We start from the raw sequence: 20,031 nt of genomic DNA on the forward strand, positions 1-20,031 counted from the left end.
TCACTTTGACAGGTGTGTGTGTGTGTGTGTGTGTGTGTGTGTGTGTGCGTGCGTGCGTGCTTTGGCACATAGCCATACACTCACCCTCAGACACACATAGTCATTTTTTTTGTAAGAGGTTAATGTCAGCACTGATATTAGCCTTGAATTAGTCTTGTGATACTTGGTTATTGATTAAAAAAAAACACAGTGGCGAGTATTAAGCTGCAGTAAACATGTCGAGGCTGTTGACAGGATGTGTGTGTGTGTGTGTGTGTGTGTGTGTGTGTGTGTGTTCTGGAAACAAGCTGTAGGAGTTTGTTTTTGAGGTCGTAGCATGTGGTTGTCCGTCTCTACCTCGACACAATGGGACTGAGCCTCAGCTGTGTTTCCTCCTGCACTGCTCGGTGGAGTGCACCATGCTCAGCACTCCGTACAACATGTAAACCTCAACCAATCCTGTCCTGTGCAATGTTAGAAAATGAGAAGTGAGTGTAGATTGGTTGTAATTCACACACACAAAAAAGCAGACCTTAAGTCACACTGTCATGACAGTTGAGGGTATTTTTTGGATTGGCTGGCTTTGATTGGTTTATGATTAACTTTGATGCACACAGTTTATAAGTATTGTAGTGTGATGTAGATCCAGATCAGGGCTCCTCCACCTCTGTCTAGCCTTTGGTAATGTGTTGGGTGTGAGACTGAAGTTGTACCTCTGCCAAGAAAGGTCACTTTAGGGTTAGACCAATATCAGGTCTGGAGCCGACTGGTTTCTGATTTCTTTGTCTGTCTCCGGTCAAGATGTAATCTGTTTTATGCTTTAGATTGTTCCCTATACTAATTTCAGAGCATAATACATCACCAATAAGATTATGATCGCTGAATTATTTTACTGCTCTGCAAATACTGAGAGCACTTTATTTAAATATTGTAGATAACATGTACTATAAGACAAAGCAGCGATTTAAAACCAACTGTTATTTGAGCAGCTGAAAAAACAGGGACTTGGAAATGTATTTTGCTAAAATAGTTAGAAAGCTGGGATACTGCAAGATGTATTTGAATTAGATAACACAATCTAAATGGTGTAGGCAGTATGTACGATAGGAAAAACAACAGAATCTACTGTTTAATTACTTTATGTTTGCAGACATGGGACTTTTTTCTCGCTTTCTAGCTTTGATTTATGATAATATTCACCTCCACCTGGTAAAGGAAAGCCTGGTTAGTAGTTAATGTGGAAGAACCATCACACCGGGTCTGGTTGACGTGTTTTGATACTGTTGCCAACACAATACCGGCCAGGTGGAAGATGGAACCAAGTGTTGAGGCATCTCTTTGATCCACTGTGGCTTGTATTGCACCTCAGTTGTACTTCGCTTCAGACAAAAATGTCTGCCACATGTATAAATGTGATGTAAAATATAAATATACTAGAGTTTTTGTGTCTATACCAAACCTGTATTTTTTTTTTATATCTTGCTTTGGGCAACATTAATTCCAACCCTCATTTTTTTGTTGTTTACAAATCAGGCCAAACTTCCTAAACTAAGGGATGACTGTGGCTAAGTGGAGAGCAGGGCCGCCTTTCAATCAGAGGGTCGGCGGTTTGTTCCCGGCTCCTGCTCCGCTAGTCTCAGGTCAAAGTGTCCTTGAGCAAGACACTTAACCCCAAAAATGCTCCCGTAGCTGTGTCTACGGTGTGTAGATAGATACTAGATACTGAATTGTAAGTCGCTTTGGATAAAAGCGTCTGATAAATAACTGTAATGTAAACACAACACATTGTAATGTTTTAGCACAAGCAGCCACACAAAAAGAGAAACTTTAGGATAAAATTGGCAACATTATAACAAGACCCGATGAAGCATTCCATTCCAACTTTTGGCACTTTACGGTTTCAGTACTCAATGTTATTGACACATTTGGCATTCAGACAAGTGTTTGTGTTTGTCTGGGAACTTTCGTGGAGAAACGACACGGTTTATGACAAATAAACTGTGGCAAAAGGGGGAGTTGTAAGTTGAGGGAGGCCGAGAGTGGCAGCAGGAAGGGAATGATGGAAGGAGATAGAGATGTGGGAGTGTGGTTAGCGGCGGTGGAGGAGAGGGGGTTGGCACGACCCAAAATAGCTAGCTCACATGTTTGCTGTGTGCGTGGTGAGCTATGAAACCAGCAGTAAGGCCTCCCGCTGAATGCCTGTCTAATCTAATGCTCACCCTCACCCCTAATTCTTCAAAATGTGATTGCCATTTTTCTGTCTGTATGTACGTGTGTGTGTTTGCACATCTTTTCCAATCAGAGAGGCTCTCTCTTGTCAGTTACACGCCCCCCCCCCGTCTCTCCCTCTGTGCTCATCGTCATCATTATTGTCTTTCTTGTCTCCATAATGTGAACTGATGTTGGACAGCGTCTCAGGCTGGCAGGAGTCCAGAAGGGAAAAGGTCAGTGACTACTAGGCCCGTTTACAAATTTTTTAGCCTAGTGTACCTAAGGGGGTGAGTGAGGCGGGTTAAATCAGATCACACACACACACACACACACACACACACACACACACACACACACACACACACACACACACACACACAGTATAAGAGCAGACATGGCCCTGCAGCGTGTGCGTTGGATCCAGAGCTCTGTCTCGTCCGTCTCTGACTGTTTCGTCTACTGACTTGCTGCAGCTTCCAAAGTTATTCTATCTACTAGAAACAAAAACGCACACTCGCTGACTTGCGCTGGACAAGCCGAGACACAAACATCCTACACATGTGGTCCTTTCAGTTAATTCCTTTCATTCCACAGAGTGTGTTTCGACACGCTCGCTGGATTATTGCCTCTCTTCTCTCACTCTTGATACTTTCTCCCACTCAATCTCTCTCTCTCTCTCTCTCTCTCTCTCTCTTTCTTACGTTGACGTTGTGTCTCTGTGTGCTTAACTAACGGGGCCGTTTATACCAAGGAGGTCCCGTGACCCTTCTCCACAGCTGATCCTGGGAGCAAAGCATGCTGGGAGTCAAGTATCTGCAAGGGCGGCGTTGGAGCGTGCCGTGATTGGCTCCTTCAGTTTTTTGTGTGTACAGTATGCTGATTTGCAGTTTGGTGTTTTTAGGGTTATAGACCCACAGGCAGCCTGTGTTGGCCAATGGAATATATGGTAAGACATTCAAATGATACAACCTGTTAATCTAAAGCACAGTGTGGCAAAGGAGTTGTGTCTTCTCCCCACTATGTAATATCAAAGAGAAGGGTCAAATCTCTCATGAAATGTAAATGAGTTGTTATAATAGTATTTAGGGATTCGTGAGAGGTTTAAAGGATAGATACAAGTAAGTGAACCTTCCTGGAAGTAATCATTTGGCCCAATTATTGGTGTTTAACTTAATGACATGCACATTTAGGTCTGCATGATTACAGCAGAAACGCTCTAAATTAGTTTTCTAGATATTGCGAAAATGACTACGGTTTTTATAATTCATTTTCAATATATCATGAAATAAAGTCTTCTCGAGACTTTGCCTAAATTTCTGTTTCCAGTTTATTTTAATTCAACTTTATTAAATTGTGTAGTTTGTGAAGAAGGGGAGCTCTGTGTGAGCCATTCAGATTGGTTTCTCAGCAACGGCAGAAAACCGTGAACAAAGCACAGTATGTAGTCAAGCGCATACAGTACGATGCATTATAATGTTGCACCCCTGTAGATGAGTTGAGAAAACTATTTTTACTACACATTTAAAAGTTTTCCCTGAAGTAGTCTAAAAGAAATATATGGCTATTCTACAATCATGTCAAACTGAAAACTGAAGTCACACACGGTACAATCGATCACCCGTGTGGATGTAAATATAAATAAATAAATAAATGAATATCCTTCAGGAAGGTAGAATTATTTGCAGGATTGTTGCATTAGACTGCATCACTTTTAGCAAGATGTACTGAATAAACCATCAGCTGAGTGAGTATTTTTTTTAATATAAATTCAGGATAGCACTTTAATCCTTTACACCAAATATATGAAATCCCTAAATAAACATGATGTTTTTTGTCAACCCTAAGCCACAGTGTGTCGTGTGCTTCACTGGTTACAGGCATGGTGCAGGCTATCCGGGTTGAGGGGGTTGTCTTCACTATCCTACCTGTGAGCTGCACGGTGGTGGACATTACCTCGAATGACACTCTCTGCAGTTCTCTGATTTTTATCCTTAAAACACCCCTGAGTACACCTCTCGACTGCATGATGCCGGTGTAGTGGTCAAAACGTAGTACTGCAGCGGCTGTATGTCGGGGTGTCATTTGAGGACTCTCTGCTATCTGCTGTGCTATGTTACTGTGTCACTCTTTGGGTGTTTTCCTCTTCTCTCCGTAGCGCTGCCGTCGCATCAGATACGCTTGAATGTCGGGACCTATCAGTGGGATCTCTGCTTTCTGTTTGCCAGTTCAGATTCACTCAGTTGTTGTTGTTGTCGCGCTCACCTGGTAATAACCTGTCCTTTTCCCCTGGAGAGCTCTAGTCGTGTAGTAACAGCCAGTAGGGAGTGTTTACACTGTGAATGAAAATCTATTTTCATTCTTTTTTTTTTTAATTTGTCCACTTTCATCAAGGTTATATAGACTGACCTCATGTCACACTTTGCTCAGCCCTGAGAGGGAGGGTGAACCCTCCTCCTCTGTCTGTCTCCATCCTCCCTCTTTCTCTCCCTCTTTCACTCTGTTTCTCAGGTTACCAAATATGAATAAGTAGCCGACATGGACAACCCTCCCCCTCCACACATATGCACACACAAACACCCCCACCCTCCCTCCCTTCTTCCACATCCCCATCTCCCCTTGGAGTGTGTGCATTAATGTGCAGGAGTGTGCATACACATGTACACTGTTAAATGAGTGAGGCTGCAGAGAGGTGGGGGGAAGGGGAGGAAACAGGAAGGAGGTAGGATGGGAGAAAAAGGAGGTGGGGGGGGCAATAGCACGCGTGTGTGTGTGTGTGTGTGTGTGTGTGTGTGTGTGTGTGTGTGTGTGTGTGTGTGTGTGTGTGTGAGAGAGAGAGAGAGAGAGAGAGAGAGAGAGAGAGAGAGAGAGAGAGAGAGAGAGAGAGAGAGAGAGAGAGAGAGAGAGAGAGAGAGAGAGAGAGAGAGAGAGAGAGAGAGAGAGACGGTAAGAGAGAAACTGGGAGGCAGCATCACCCACCCAGACTGGGAGGGGAGGACAGACAGCGTGCCCGTCCCTCAAACAGACAGAGGTGAAAGTGGGAATGAGAGACAGACGTGAGGGGAGAAGAGGAGCACAATGAAGGAGTGCCATTGTCCACCCTGGCAACACTGCCATTTCACCATCTGCTGAGAGAGAGAGAGAGAGAGAGAGAGAGAGAGAGAGAGAGAGGAGGGAAGTAAAGAGAAGAGGAGGCAGCCAAACGGAGGAGAGGATAGATGGAGAGGAGCTGCCGGCAGTGACTTTGTGTGAATTGATCGAGCGGAAGAGCGGATCAGAGGAGAAGCACGTTTTTCAGGGAGTGGACGGACGGAGAGACGGAAAGAGGAAGGAGAGGACGGAGGACCGGACAGTCTGAGGCTGTTTAAACATTAATGTGTTCTCATGTGAATATGGAGCCCAGCTTTAGATGAACCACCATGGATCATCAACTGTATGCTTTTTAATCCACAACAGGAACTATTTATGCTTTGCCATTCATATAAAAAAAAGTCTTAGGGAAATTGATTAGACTCACTTTATATAAAACAATTTAAAGAACTTTTTTTTGTTTTTTGTAAATGTAGATTCTCTTTGTGACTTCTGATTTTGTATTCTTTATGTGCGTATTCTGCAGGATGTGAAACAATAATGATCTTTGTTAGCTGCTGCACAGAATATTCAGGTTTTTCTGCAAGTTTTCTAAACATCAGTGTTGTCTTTTAGAAGTAAATGTTGTTGTTGTTGTTTATACTGTTGTTAGAAAAGTGATTATTGTACTTTTGACGTACAGTTTGACATTTCCTAGCTGGAGTCAGTGCATGCAGCCGACTTGGGATGTCAACATTGATTGGGTTTTATTGCTGGCGCGACGCCGGTCAAACTTTGATTGTTGTCTGAAACCTAATTAATCTTTCTGCTCGTCTTTAGTTTTTCCTGCAGTTGTCTGATTAAAAAAAAAAAAAAAACTCTAATGTGGAGCCTTTGCTGCAGCAACTAATTGCTGTCATGTGATTCGACAAAGCAGTTATCTCTTTGTCTGAAGATTTCTGCAGTTGTCAGGACTTCTCAGTGTTTATCCTCCGCAGGCATCTCTTTTTTAATGTCTGTTGCCATAGCAACGGGCAGCAGCTGCAGACGGAACAAGATGTAAAGTTCTTTTTTCTTCTTTGTCTTTTAAAAACCGGTGCTGTTCCATTTGTTAACTGTATATATTTAGTAGATTAAGAGGCGGTAGACTTGTTAATGGACATTTTTAGACTTTCTTCTTTACACAGGGTTGTTGTTTCTCTCTTTACTAGACAGTCTTTGTCTACGCGGAGCTTGCCAGACTCCGAGAATCAGGGTTGTTTCAGGTCACCTGTCTTCCCCCCTCCCCACCCTGTGTAGTCTTGTGCGAGTCGGCGCAGCCCTGCTTGTCCTGATCTCACCTTTTGTCACCGGCAATTACCATCTTCATCATTCAATGCTGATGGGGCATTATCAGGACTGACTGGATGAATTAGATCATCGTACTGGTTTCTCTTGTACCTATCGCTCTGTTCAGCTGCTCGGGCCCCTTGGCCCCTAATCACCGATCATTAGAAGTGCTATGTTTGTGACTCTGTTCCTTTCACTGTCTGTGTGTGGGTGACTGAGGATTTCTCCTCATGTAGAGGGTCATTTACTCTGTAGTCACCTGACCTACACTGTGTTCTGTGCACTAACCCATCCTCGGGCAGGCCGAGGGTTAACTCTTCACAAAGAGCGTTTCAGCACACCTGGATTGTCCTCTTTAATGTCCATTTCTGTTGGATCTTATGCCTTTTTAAAAAATGCTAATTCCTTCTCAAGACTAGTTTCTGCTTTTATTCGGGGTGTGACAGACTGTTCTGCTTGCTCTTTGATTGTCCAATTACCGGGTGTCTCTTTGTGACTTTTTCAGCCATACTTCTTCACAGCTTTTCTGGAGATCATCCCAGCCTGTCTGGCAGTGTGTGAGTATGACTGGATCCTCCATGGTGCTTTTTGGCCAAGACCAGACGGACGACTAGCTAGAATTGCTAGACAGTCCCTCTGTGGTGCTAGACTGGTGTAGGCGACTGTTCCTTTTGCCATGCGTCCAGCGCCCACGTCAAGCTGGTTTGCTGTACTTCAGACACAGTTAAGTTCTGAAACATTAGTGTGCGGAAAAATCAACCTCCTCGCTTGGCGTCACTGAAACACTGGTGCAAAAAATTTTACGACGCTGTGTAAGTGGTCTAGGAAAAGTAAACGTGTGCAAACCTGGATCTCCTTTTGAGGAAGTAAAGGTCCAGAGGTTGTAAATAAGACGAGTGTGTCGGCCGTCCAGCTTGCTGCAGGACTGTAGGTGTAGCCTCGCCTCCTACTGAGGTCAAACTATTTTGTTTGTGCTACTTTGGGACACTGCGAGTTTCTGTACACGGACTATTGTTTGCCTTCTAGGTTGGACTATGCAGAACATGAGATGTTGTGTGGTGTCTGTTCAGTAGTGTGTAATAGAACTGAGAGCTAACCTGCTGCTTGATAAGCACTGCCTTAGATAAGGAAGGAAGCGGTTCCAAAGTATAACACTTGGCCTGTTCATATCAATATGGCGCTGTGTCAACACTCTTCTCTCAGGTAACTGACTATAATCTGGGCTTGTCGTCTGAACTGGCGCAGTAATAAAGTAGTGAGAAGAGAGGTGCGTAGAGAGATCAGCATAGCAACAAAGTGCAGTTTTAATAGAGCCTTTCCAGCTGGGTGAATGAGCTCTGCTGAGCATCCAGCACTGTTCAGGGAACCCTGGGTTGGGAGTTCAAAACCGACAAATCAGGTCTCATTACCATCACAAGCCCACCGGTAGTCGTCATCAGCCAATGACCTACATTCTCCGGTGTTACATCACCACCGTGCTACTGCAGTGTGTGTCACTGTACCAGACAACATCTCAGACTCAACCTATCACTATCTAATGGTGCTCCAGAAATACAAAAATTAAAAAACATCTTAACTGAGGTGGCCAGTTTTAGGAAACGCACTTGAAACAAGGCAGCCTCACTTGTTTTAGCCATATCAGGAACTTCTGTCAGGAACGGGCCCAACACGGCCCAGTCTTAAGTACGAACTTCTTTTCTTTCTGATTTCTACTGGTGTCTATATAGGTGACCATACCTAGCCTCTAGCCATCCCTTAACGTTAGCGAGGCAGACAGGGCTCACCATTAATACATTCGATAAGGGGGAGTGTTAAACAGGACAGCCTGGAGAACGGGCGGGCAGACGAGGGAGGGGGCGAGGGGGAGGGAGAGATCATCTGGAAGAGGAGAGAGGAAGTGGTGGCGCGGGAGAGGGCGGAGGCGCTGGAGAGACAGAGATTGGCAGAGTACATCGTGTGGAGGAAGAGAGAGGGCTTCCAGGAGAAGAGAGGAGACAGAGAGAAGGGAGGAAAGAGTACAGAGAAAGTACCAGAAGTAATCTGGAAGAGGAGAGAAGACGAGGAAGAAGGAGACGCGGGGAGGGCGAGAGCCATTCAGAGAGGACATGAAATCATTTGGAGGAAGAGAGAGAGGGAGTAAAAGATTTGAGGAAATAGGTGTTAAGGAAAGCGTGCTGCGTTGGATACTAGCCATACATCAGTAAGCTCTCTCTCTTCTTTAGCAGTTCTGGGCTTCATTGAGCTCTGCAGGTGCTCGCTGTAGGATCGACCAATTGGAGCTGTGCATTGTGTGTGTGTGTGTGTGTGTGTGTGTGTTGCTGCCGCCGTGTTTGTGCGTGCAGCCCCGTTGCGATCCCCTCGTTGGCTGCTAATAGGATTTTTATGGGCACGCGTCAAGCAGGATAGAGCTGCCAAAGGGGAGCCGCTTCACACATGCACGCGTTTGCGCCTGCCAACACACACACACACACACACGCACACACACACACACACACACACACACACACACATACACACAGATAATCTTAAGAAGCATTGTGGGCAGGGAAGGTTTAGACTTCCTCACACGCATGTAAAGACATCACGTACAAGAGCGCACCCCTCAGTGCAGTGAGACACATGGCGGGGGCGGGGGGGGCGTTGAGAGACAATCGCTTGTGTTGATTCTCCATGGTGCTGCCGACAGCTGGATAGCTGGCCCTCACTGTTAAAGTGGGGACAAGAAAACTCACAGATATTGTTTTACACAATGGCAAAATGAACACTTTGTGGCGAGCTAACACCATTTCATCATCAGTCCCTGGGAACACAATAAACATTGATGCAGATTTAAAAAGTGAACTGAGGACAACATGACCTGCCCTGGTGCACTAAAAACAAAACTTTCTACCATTAACTGGGACACCCCACTTTTCCTCGGTGCTTTTTGTCATTCTGCTTTCACTGTGGATGAAGCTGTTTTTAAAGCAGTTTGGTTTCGGTCGCCTGGGAATGAGTGGAGGACAGACAACCTGACAGATGGATGCAGCTCTTACGCCGAGAGAGACAGACAGATGGCTGTGTGTCCTTTTAGAGAGAAACTTTGAATACTGAGACAAAGAGACTTTGATTGAATCACTAGAGCCTGTTTCGGACTTCTGCGGATATAAAAACTGACACTGCAGATTCATTATGGAACTTGTCCCAAAAACCAAGTACACCCACTTTCGGAGTGAGTCGCTGAGCTCAACTGATGAAACAAACTCCAATCCATCATCGTTCCCTCCTTCCAGTCCTGCCACCCCGCTCACTCCCTCCCCTGGTTTACCTTCTTCTCTCTCATCCTCGTCTCTCACTCCTATCTTGCCCCCGTCTTCTCCCCGCCCGGCTGAGAACAGCCCCACCACCCTCTGCTCCTTCTTCCCCAGGATGGGGTCCCTTCGCCTGGGTGTCTCTGCCACTCTCCTCCCAGGACTCAAGGCCTCGAGCAGGCCGCAGCAGCCTCATGCTCCGGTTGAGTTCTCCGGGGGTGACCGGAGCAGCTCCAGCTCCTCCCCTCCCCTACATCACCCAATTCCCCCTTTAACCGCTCCTTCTCCCCCTCCTCGACCTCCTCTGCAGGACATGAACCGGCTGGGAGGGGCGTCCAGGAAGGCCCGGGCGGAAGCGTCGGCCAGGAAGGCCCGCGTGGAAGGAGGGCAGCTGGGAGGAGATGAGTGGACACGCCATGGCTCCTTTGTCAACAAGCCCACCCGCGGCTGGCTGCACTCCGACAGTGTGGTCAGCACCACCGGTGTTTCCTACAGTGTACGCGTAAGTGATTGGCACATTCTCACTAACCCCCTTACCAAAATACTATAGTTACACATTTTCTTTCCAGACAGTTTCTTTGCATAGATACACCCTCCTCCATAGAAATTGACAAAGAAAAACGCATAAAGAACCGCTTTTGCTTTCTTCCTCTGTTGTGTTCCATCTGTCCAATACGACCATGATGCAGGAAATGTCTGATGCTAATGTGTTGCCTTCCTGTTTCCTCTGCAGTACATGGGGTGCGTGGAGGTGCTACAGTCAATGCGGGCGCTGGACTTCAACACCAGAACTCAGGTCACCAGGTGAGATTGCACACAGCTCATGCGTTGCTGGCTTGCCATTTCTCTCATTTAATCTCGTGTTTGTGTTCATGTGGGGACGGGATGGTGGAAGTGTGCTCAGACTTAGAGGAACACCACTCACCTCTCATATATTTTTGTCTGCTTACCTTTATTTCTGTCCCGCTACTGCTCTCTTTTACTTGCTTTCTTGTTTCTCCCTTGAGTTAGTGTCTAACTGTGTCTGTTCATACGTGTGTGTGTGTGTGTGTGTGTGTGTGTGTGTGTGTGTGTGTGTGTGTGTGTGTGTGTGTGTGTGTGTGTGTGTGTGTGTGTGTGTATGTGTGTGTGTGTGTGTGTATATATGTGTGTGTATACACGCCTGCAGCTCTCCCAGCACCTAAATTAGAATGTTCTGGAATCCTGGTGGTTTCCTTCTGGTTTCCGTAGTGATGTTTGTCTCCATGGCAAAGACAAACACAGTTTAGGGACGATAAATTCAATCACCCGCCGCCAGATCCCATTTAATCCACATAATTGGGATTCAGGGAAGGTGTGAGGGTTAATGATATGCTATTACAACACTTGCATGTTGTCGATGTTTCAGGGAGGCAATCTCTGTGGTGTGCGAGGCCGTGCCCGGAGCCAAAGGAGCCCAGCGCAGGAGAAAGGTACACAGCATGTACACTAGCACACACCCTTACACGGCATTATTTATTTATATGGCTTAAGTGGGCAGCAGTGGGAAAGGTTCTTTGCATAAGAGCTAGATTTAGCTTGATTGTCCACTCTGTGGTCAGTCGGCTATTCAGTCACACACTCTCCCTCACACACACACATCTTGATTTAGGATGATTGTACACTTCTGCGGTTAGTGGGCTACTCGCAGGTAATTACCAATCACTCTCTGGTCTCCCTTTTCCCGCCCTCTTGTCACAAGGGAGGCTGGAGAGGTGGAGTAGTAGTTTGTGAGGAGCCATTGTAAGGCCAAAGAAGCATTGCAGACGAGCAGACACAGCCGACAGTCTGTGTGTGTTAAGACTGCATGTGTCTGTGTACAGTATTCCTATAAAAACCCAAACAGTCCATAAAACAGGTGGCTAAATCCAGCGGCCTGTTGCCGTAGTCGGATTTGACCAAGGAATGTCTGGCACACCAGACAAAACACAGTTAAAGGATGTAAACTAGAATAGCTAAAACCAGTCCAGTCCCTCTGGTTTAGCTTGACTGAGGTCAATGTGGCTGAGCATGGGCTTCCTGCCCTGATGCTGTTTTTCTCACAGCGTACGCCAAATATTCTAGAGAAGATATGGATGAAAGCCATGAGAACAGGAGCAGGATTGGGATAAACGGGCTGGCACGATAGTGCTGGCGTGGTCTGCGCGATGCTCTTGGCCCAGCCTTCAGTATGTGAGCTGTCCTGTCTGCTCTCCATTGGTCACAGTTGGCCTCGGAGACAGGATCACGTTCACAATTGCAGCTGTTCTTCCACTTCCACACACACACACACACACAGGCCTGTCCACACATACGCCCCCAGGCTCATGCACAGGCAGGGAGGACTCAATGGACTACCGCGCCTTGTTAAAGTTAAAGTTGTTTTCTGTTTGTGCACCTTGTTTGTTTTTTACTCACGGACTGCATCCCTGTCCTTCGCAGCCCTCCTCTCGCTGTATGACATCCATCCTGGGGAAGAGTAACCTGCAGTTTGCCGGCATGACAATCAGCCTCACCATTTCGACCAGCAGCCTCAACCTGCTGGCCGCCGACTGCAAACAGGTAAGACTGAAACCAGCTCACTCTTACAGCTGCTTTTGGTCAAATCTTTCTTCAGAAAACTCTGTCGCTGAGATTTGTCCCTGATCGCCACAGATTTGACTGTGAGTCAAAGATGCATCTGATTGTTGGAGCTCTGTTGTGGCCAGAGGTATGTTTGGTATCCAGAGTGCACTTAGCCTGTGCAGTTGACTGAAGCAGAGTGAACCTGAGGATCTCTCTGCCTGAGGGATTTCATGTGGATTTAAGGATTATACAGACTTACTTTTTTAAAGGTCAACTTCAGAATGGCAATTTTTTCAAAGCTTCTTTTAGTACGTAAACTGCATTGATATTGTTCGTTATCATTTTAGCCACCTGCCCAGAGTTATTTTTATGATAATTTCCGAGGATATGTTTTAAAAGATGCATGTAAATTATTCCTACTGCTTTCAGACTCTAATTAATGATATTATGAGATTTTAGTTAGCTGAAATTTCACAGAAGGTTGGACCTAAATTATGTAAAAAAATAATAATAATTAAGAAATTACTATTATTATATATTATATGAACTGGACTTTGACATATCTTAATAAACCTAACCTAACCTAACTAAGGTATTATCTTTGTGCATTGTGTGTTGTGACCTTTTGGGGATACCAAGATAAATTCTGAGCTTCTTTGTTTGCCTCATTTATTCTGGATGCAGCACAAATCACTCTGAACCATCGTCTCTACTCCTGCATCTCCGCGGGGCAGGATGTGATCCTCCGTCTATGAGTTAATAGCTGCTGAAAGATGTTTATTTGTTTTGGGAGATGGTGTACAGCAGTGCAGTGCACCCTCATTAACACGTAGCGCAAAGAAACATACCATGCAAATATGTCCATTGACAAATAAAGCCACGGATATGGACCGCACATTGTGCACGGCGCATTAGCTAGTGTTGATGTTGTTATTGATCCAACATGGGCGGTTATTGCAGACTGTTAAAAAGGTGTTCCATCCACTGTCCCACTCTCTGCAGCAGTTGATGCCTCTCAATGGAGAGGAAAAAGCACTTTTCTCAGTAATGATTCCACATTTGTGTCTCCATCCACATGCTTTCATCTCACTTCCCACATACTTCATGTCACCCACGTGCTCTCCTTCTGTCTCTCTCTCCTCTCTCTCTCTCCTCCTCTCTCTCTCTCTCTCTCTCTCTCTCTCTCTCCTTTTCTCTTTTTCTCCACAGATAATCGCCAATCATCACATGCAGTCCATCTCCTTCGCCTCTGGAGGAGACCCAGTGAGTCACTCTCTCAGCTCAAACTCACTCTGGCCTTTTTCCATCTTTCTTCAGCCTGCATATCCTTCCTTCCTGTCTTCTGTCATTGTCTATTCCTATGAATGCCACTCACTCCATTACTGTCTTGCTGGTCTGCAGTCTCTCTCTCTTCCAAGCTTGATCTTGTTACTTCCTGTCTCTTCTCTTTCAGCTGAATGCTTTTTAGCTTCTGTTATGACTGCAGCTTTTGCTTTATTTCTCTTTCTTCTTGTTCTTTTCAACCTTTCTATCCTAAACCTGCCCTTCACTTTGTCTTCCAATCAATTTTTCCCCTTCCCCTCCTCCCCTGACTGTTTCACCCTGTCTCCCTCAGGATACAGCTGAGTACGTAGCATATGTGGCCAAAGACCCAGTCAACCAGAGAGGTGAGAAGAAACAGCAAAATGACACCTTTCCTCAGGCAGCATCTGGCAAAATAGACACTTTAAAAAAAACGTGATGCTTCAGTACATGAGTTGCAAATTTTCCCTCTTCATTATGTCTCATTGGATAGCAACACAGATGTTGACATTGCACTTTCAGCAATTTCTGTCAATTATTTAATACAAATAAGTCCTTTTATGACATAAATATAATTAATAAATGAATCCTATTAAATAGATGATATGGCTCTATTTATTTATTACTCTCCTTCTGAATTTTGCACACAGCCCACTGGAGACATTACAGACTCAGTAAGCAGAGTGAAGGAAGATAACAGTACATTTACCAGCAAATAGGCATAGCAAGTACCAGAACTGTTTTTAAGTGTTTGGCACAGTCTGCTTTATTATTGCTTATGTGCTAAATATATAAACACGGGTCTTGATTATTCCATCCAATGATGGCAAATGCAAACACTGTTCTCAGGAGCAACAAAAAATATACATTGAAAATATTTTGTTCATCTGCATTAAGGTTATACCAACACACAACACCACTTTAAAATGTCCTCATGTTTTCTATGTAATCCTTTAATTTTAGGGAAAACTGGTAGGTGAAGTGAATGGCATGGATTCTTTCTTTGAAGAAATTACTGCCAATGTGTCCTCAAGCAAGGCACTGAAAATGCACAAGCATGCACAATTTGATGCTTTGCCTACAGTTTGACAAACAGAGTACATATTTCATTCAAATACATGTTGCTACAGCTTCCTTATTAGTCGTTTATGCCTCCTCTCCTTCAGCGTGTCATATCCTGGAGTGTTCAGAGGGTTTAGCCCAGGAAGTCATCAGCACCATCGGGCAGGCCTTTGAACTGCGTTTCAAACAGTACCTAAAGAACCCCCCCAAACTGGTCACACCTCATGACAGGTAAATGTGAAAAATGTCCCTCAATGTGATCTTATGTTTGTATTTCGTCACCCATAATCTGTATCTGCCCATTTCTCTCAGAATGGCTCCGTTTGACGGCTCTGCATGGGAGGAAGAAGAAGATGATGAGGCTGCTCCACCTCCTGATGTCCCTTACTATAATAATTTCCCTGGAAAACAGCCTCCCCCTGGTGGACTGATTGACATGAGGACCCGCCCAGGTGCCACGCTGGTGAGAAAACTGCACATAAACACAACGGGGGGATGAGATGCTCATACGCATACTTCAACACATCCAAGCACCACTCCCACTGCAGTTCAGAGAAGATACACTTGTAAGGAATTTAATAACTGTACAGAAAGTGTCAGACTTGCCTAGCTCTGAGCCTAGGACACTAAAAGGCAACAGCAGTTGCTTGGTTTGTGATAGATAAATCATCATTTAACCTTTTGTAACCCTTTTTAATTGGAATCTATTTGTGTATGGATACAAGAGTATGCCCACATGTGGCTGTGACTCATTATTTGTTTATATGCCTCTGTGTTTGTAGCCTTATGGACAGCCAGGCCAGAATGACATTCACAAGCAGCCTCTGCCGCCTCTACCAGGTGAGTCTCTGTCTGTCCTGTCTGTCTGCATCTGTCTTTTTTGCTTTGTTTTTATCTTGTCGTGTCTTGTTAAAATAACATTTAATGTGCATGGCTGATGAGGAAATGTGCCACGGTCACTGGTCTTTTTTCCCGTTTTTTTCTTTCTTCTTCTAGTGGGTGCCAAAGAAGGCGGAAGGGAACTGTTTGATGACCCTTCATATGTCAATGTGGACAAACCCCGCCCCCCAGTTGCAGCTAATGGAAATACTCACAGAGATGCTTTTGATATGAGTAAGTGCCTTAGCCAGTCCACCCATGTTGGGTTGGGAGTACCAGCTTTAGAAATCAAGTTGAAATGGACTGCTGTCTCAGCACTCTGAACAGTGACAAGATGTGTGCATTATAATGAAAATGACCAGAATTACTAGTAACACAAACATGCCATTGTTTTACCTTGTGGAGGGTGTAAGGGTTAATTGTTGACTAAGGAGAAGAGCAGAGTAGTGTGTACTGTACAGACGGGCTAATTGAAGAGTAGAGCTGCCCACAGATGTCAGTCTTGGAGGAAGATAAGGGAATTAGAATGCCTTTGTCCATTACAGGGCCATTTTATGTAACAAGATTGGTTGACTGCGTAAAGCTTTTCGCATTAAAGACACAGTCCACTATCGGTGTTTAGCATGCAACTGTCAATTCATGTGGTTCGCTTGGACAAGATCCAGTCATTTTGGTTCTAAATGGAAAGAAGAATCTTTCCTATATAGTCATACATGTGAGGTTTTCTACAGAGAAATGCAATCTTACAAATGTACGTGTATTTATTTTTTAAGAACCATTTGACGATGCCCTGGGAGTCTCTGCGACAGCAGCGCCCCCTCTGGTGCAGCAGCTGCAGTGCGAGTCCTGGTTCCACGGTAGCTTAAGTCGCAGGGAAGCAGAGAGGCTGCTGACCCGCGACGGAGACTTTCTGGTCCGAGAGTCTGGGACCACGGCCGGACAGTACGTCCTCACGGGACAGCAGGGGGGTCAGCCCAAACACCTGCTACTAGTCGACCCAGAAGGAGTGGTGAGTCAGGGAGGGAGGAGGGGATCATAAGGGCAAGAGAAATTACAAAGGGGATGGAGAGGCAGGAATGGTCAGGGGCCATTTTGTAAGTAGTGTTTTCCTATCATGTAGCTGTATAGGTTTGTATGCAAACATGCCTTTAATGCTTTTTTCTTTTGTCTTTTAGGTCCGTACAAAAGACCATCGGTTTGAAAGTGTGAGTCACCTGATCAGTTACCACATGGACAACAGACTCCCCATCGTCTCAGCTGGTAGCGAAGTGTGTCTGCAACAGCCAGTAGAGCGCAGAGCCTGACAATACACACACACCAATGAATTTAGTCCACCAAATATACACACGCTCCTGCAGCAATTCATCACAAGACAAACACACCTTTGTATGCTATAACACACACTTCAACGCTACCCTTAACACACACATAATACATACTGTATGCACACACCATTGCAAAGAAAGCCAAAAAAGAAAAAGAATCACCAGTTTCTTTGTAAAATCACTCACTTGCTGCTGTTGCTACATATTCCTGTCCTTTCTGAAAGCCAAACTGTGACCTGCAGTCTTCTACACACCAAACAACTATCAGGCGCATCACTCCTCAACGGAGAAGCACTGCTGCAATTTCTCAACAGCCTACTGTGAACCAGGGAGGAGCCCGTTGCTAATTTCAGAACGGGCAGAAAACAAATGCAATTTTTTTTTTTTTAAGGAAAAACAAAAATCTTAACATGCGATAATGGAAAAAAAAAAAAAAAAAACGTTTTACTAATCCATGGAATCTTGTAAAAAAAAAATAGTGGAACTGAAACGTGAAGAAAGGAGCATAAATGGGACAACGAATGAGATTTTCAGTGCTTTTAAGCATTTGTTGTTTCATACAGGGAAATGATTTCCCCCCTCAGACTGTTGCTGGAGCATGTTAGGCAAAACACAAACTGGATGGTAACGGTTCTTTGTTTCAGAGACAGACCCAGGCTTGAGCATGAACTCTCCCCTCAAGTGTCACTGGAGCACTTCAGCAGCAAACCTGACTTTGAAAAAAAAACACAAAAAAACATGGTAAATATGCATTAACGAGTAATGCTTCCAATCAAATCAGGAGGGCCACCCTACCCCCAACCACTCCCCTTCTAAGGACTCTGAACTTTAACCACCTACAGTGATACTTGGTGATGATGAAAGCAGGTATGCATAACTGGGGGACTGCTATACCAATGACCATGTTCTCTTTTTATTTCCATCTGTTATCTTGGGACTCATTCCTTGTTGGACATTCTGAGTTGAAGAGGATCTAAACAGCTGTATCTCCCTAATCCCTCCGTAAACACAGTTACACATACACCTTTACAACACACACGGTCTGCACCACCTGTCATGCCAAAGAACATGAACTCAGTTGCTAACAGCAGAGAAAGCCATGACAATTATCAGCAGTTATCTGTCTTGTGTGCTTACAGCATTGGGAGCAAATTTAGATTTAGAAAGCAAATGAAAATGAGCCTGTTTTAGAAGGGAGAAGAATCTATGTGATTCTGCCTGAATACATCATTAAAATGGAGATTTTTAAAGTAAATTGTGCATTGATGTCACCCTCAAACACAAGAACAACTACATTACGAAGAGCATCACTTTGACCTGTTGCTTTTCCTTGACTCCTTTGTATGTGTTTGCACTGACAATCTATGGGTTATATCTTTACAGAGGATTCTGACTGAAAGCAAAGGAGAGTAGTTAAAGAGGGGCCCCTTTAAACGTTAGCTAATGAGAAACGTTGAACAGTCTAAGAAATGAATTTCCCTCTGCAAAAAAATGATGCAAAATATGTCATTGTAAACAGTTAGGTAATTTTGTGTATTGTGATGTTGCTTTATTTTTTAATCACTTGAGGGAATAATTACCTTTTTAAAGTGGTTTGGGGGAGCATTACTAATGTTAAGCCAAATGTTGTTGATGCTGTTTTCAAAAACTTTTGAGGATCCGGGGGGGGGGGGGGGGGTCACGCTATTGTTTCTCCTTTCCTCTTCTTCCTCCCTCAGTTCATGATGATGTTGTCGTTTTTTTATATATTTTTAATTGTGCCTTGTTTCTTCAATGCAGTCTCGTCACTTCAATGCAGTCGCCTTATGTACTTAATTCAAATGTAGTGGACTACAGGGGAATTTTACACAAGCCTCTCAGTTAAACAAAGACTCTGCAAAAATGACACTCCAATAAACCCACAAACGGATCCAGTGATGGCAATCTCCTCTGATGCACATTCTTGCATACAGCTTATAGTCACAGATACTTGATGTCACCTTTGGGGTGGGGTTATTTCCTGACCATCTGTAAATAACATCTACTTTTGACTGGTCAGCTTAGTGTTGGATCCTTGTTCTCATAGTTGTATCTTTAACGGTGTAATTGATAAGTAACACAGACACCACAGCACTGAGGTAGCTCTTCTTAATAAAGACAGTTGAACAAAGATATGGAGGCCAAACTCTTGAAATTTGAGAGGGAATCTTTTTACTGTCAACTAGTCCTCAGATTATATGTGAGCCCAGTTCAGGGTCTAACATGCACGCACACAAACACTCATACCAGAGTGACATCTGGGTCAGTCAGGTACTCACACTCAGCCTGTTCAGGTGTTTGTAGGTCCGAGATAGGAAAACCAGAGCTTTAAGATCTGCCATTACTGTGTGTGTGTGTGTGTGTGTGTGTGTGTGTGTGTGTGTGTGTGTGTGTGTGTGCTGAAACACACCCTCTTGCCCCTCTGCATCATTAGTGAACCGTGAACCGTTCTTGTGCTATCATCGCTCATCACAGATGCCTTTGTTGCATGAAAATCCTTTAAAAGAAAAAATGTGTTGTTTGTCGTTGGTGGTGGTGATAGTGTTGTTGATGATGTTGTTGTACTTTTTAATTTGTGAAAGCCAAAGGTTACTTTCAAATAGCGTGCACAGATATTGATTTTTACTTTATATGTTTCTGTTTTAATACTTTTATTTTGTTTGTTTATAGGGAAACATTTCTGTTTACACCTGTATCTGAAAATATAGATTGCATATATAAATACGTATATCATTCATCTCTCTTTGTGAGTTTGGTTTTTTGATATAAGTAACTGAGTGTTTATCACTTTGTTGGAAAGGCTTTGTAAAAAAAAAAAAAAAATCCTTTTAATTTTTCCATCAAAGTACACCAAAAAACTTTGATGGAAAATGAAACAACAAAGCACACACTGCTAGAAGGTGTGATAGCCGGTCACATACTGTCCTGAACAAAGAGAGGGATGCGACGGGAGTTGTATTGGTGCTACTGGAACCCTCTTGTTTGTGAACAGATGAGCCTGTAACAGT

General features: G+C 44.3%; 1 protein-coding gene across 3 annotated transcripts in view; it reads left to right on the top strand.

Moving 5' to 3' along the window:
• shc1 (SHC (Src homology 2 domain containing) transforming protein 1) overlaps positions 1-19,762 on the top strand; it is a 21,616-nt gene extending 1,854 nt beyond the window's left edge. The window contains exons 2-13 of one of the 3 annotated variants that reach the window (XM_068736138.1): positions 10,186-10,377; positions 10,609-10,679; positions 11,263-11,326; positions 12,315-12,434; positions 13,647-13,700; positions 14,053-14,104; positions 14,906-15,032; positions 15,114-15,264; positions 15,584-15,641; positions 15,798-15,914; positions 16,454-16,689; positions 16,856-19,762. In XM_068736138.1, the coding sequence (XP_068592239.1) occupies positions 10,186-10,377; positions 10,609-10,679; positions 11,263-11,326; positions 12,315-12,434; positions 13,647-13,700; positions 14,053-14,104; positions 14,906-15,032; positions 15,114-15,264; positions 15,584-15,641; positions 15,798-15,914; positions 16,454-16,689; positions 16,856-16,984 (1,371 nt within the window). In that variant the 3' untranslated portion in view covers positions 16,985-19,762. Of the gene's footprint in view, positions 1-4,935; positions 10,378-10,608; positions 10,680-11,262; positions 11,327-12,314; positions 12,435-13,646; positions 13,701-14,052; positions 14,105-14,905; positions 15,033-15,113; positions 15,265-15,583; positions 15,642-15,797; positions 15,915-16,453; positions 16,690-16,855 lie in introns of those variants that run through there. The other 2 variants (XM_068736136.1, XM_068736137.1) reach the window with 2 other exon arrangements.
• Positions 19,763-20,031: the final 269 nt, after the last annotated feature.

Source organism: Cebidichthys violaceus, unplaced genomic scaffold, assembly GCF_023349555.1.
Source record: "Cebidichthys violaceus isolate CVI_PGR_0920_01 unplaced genomic scaffold, fCebVio1.0.p SCAF_7, whole genome shotgun sequence".
NCBI lineage: Eukaryota > Metazoa > Chordata > Actinopteri > Perciformes > Stichaeidae > Cebidichthys > Cebidichthys violaceus.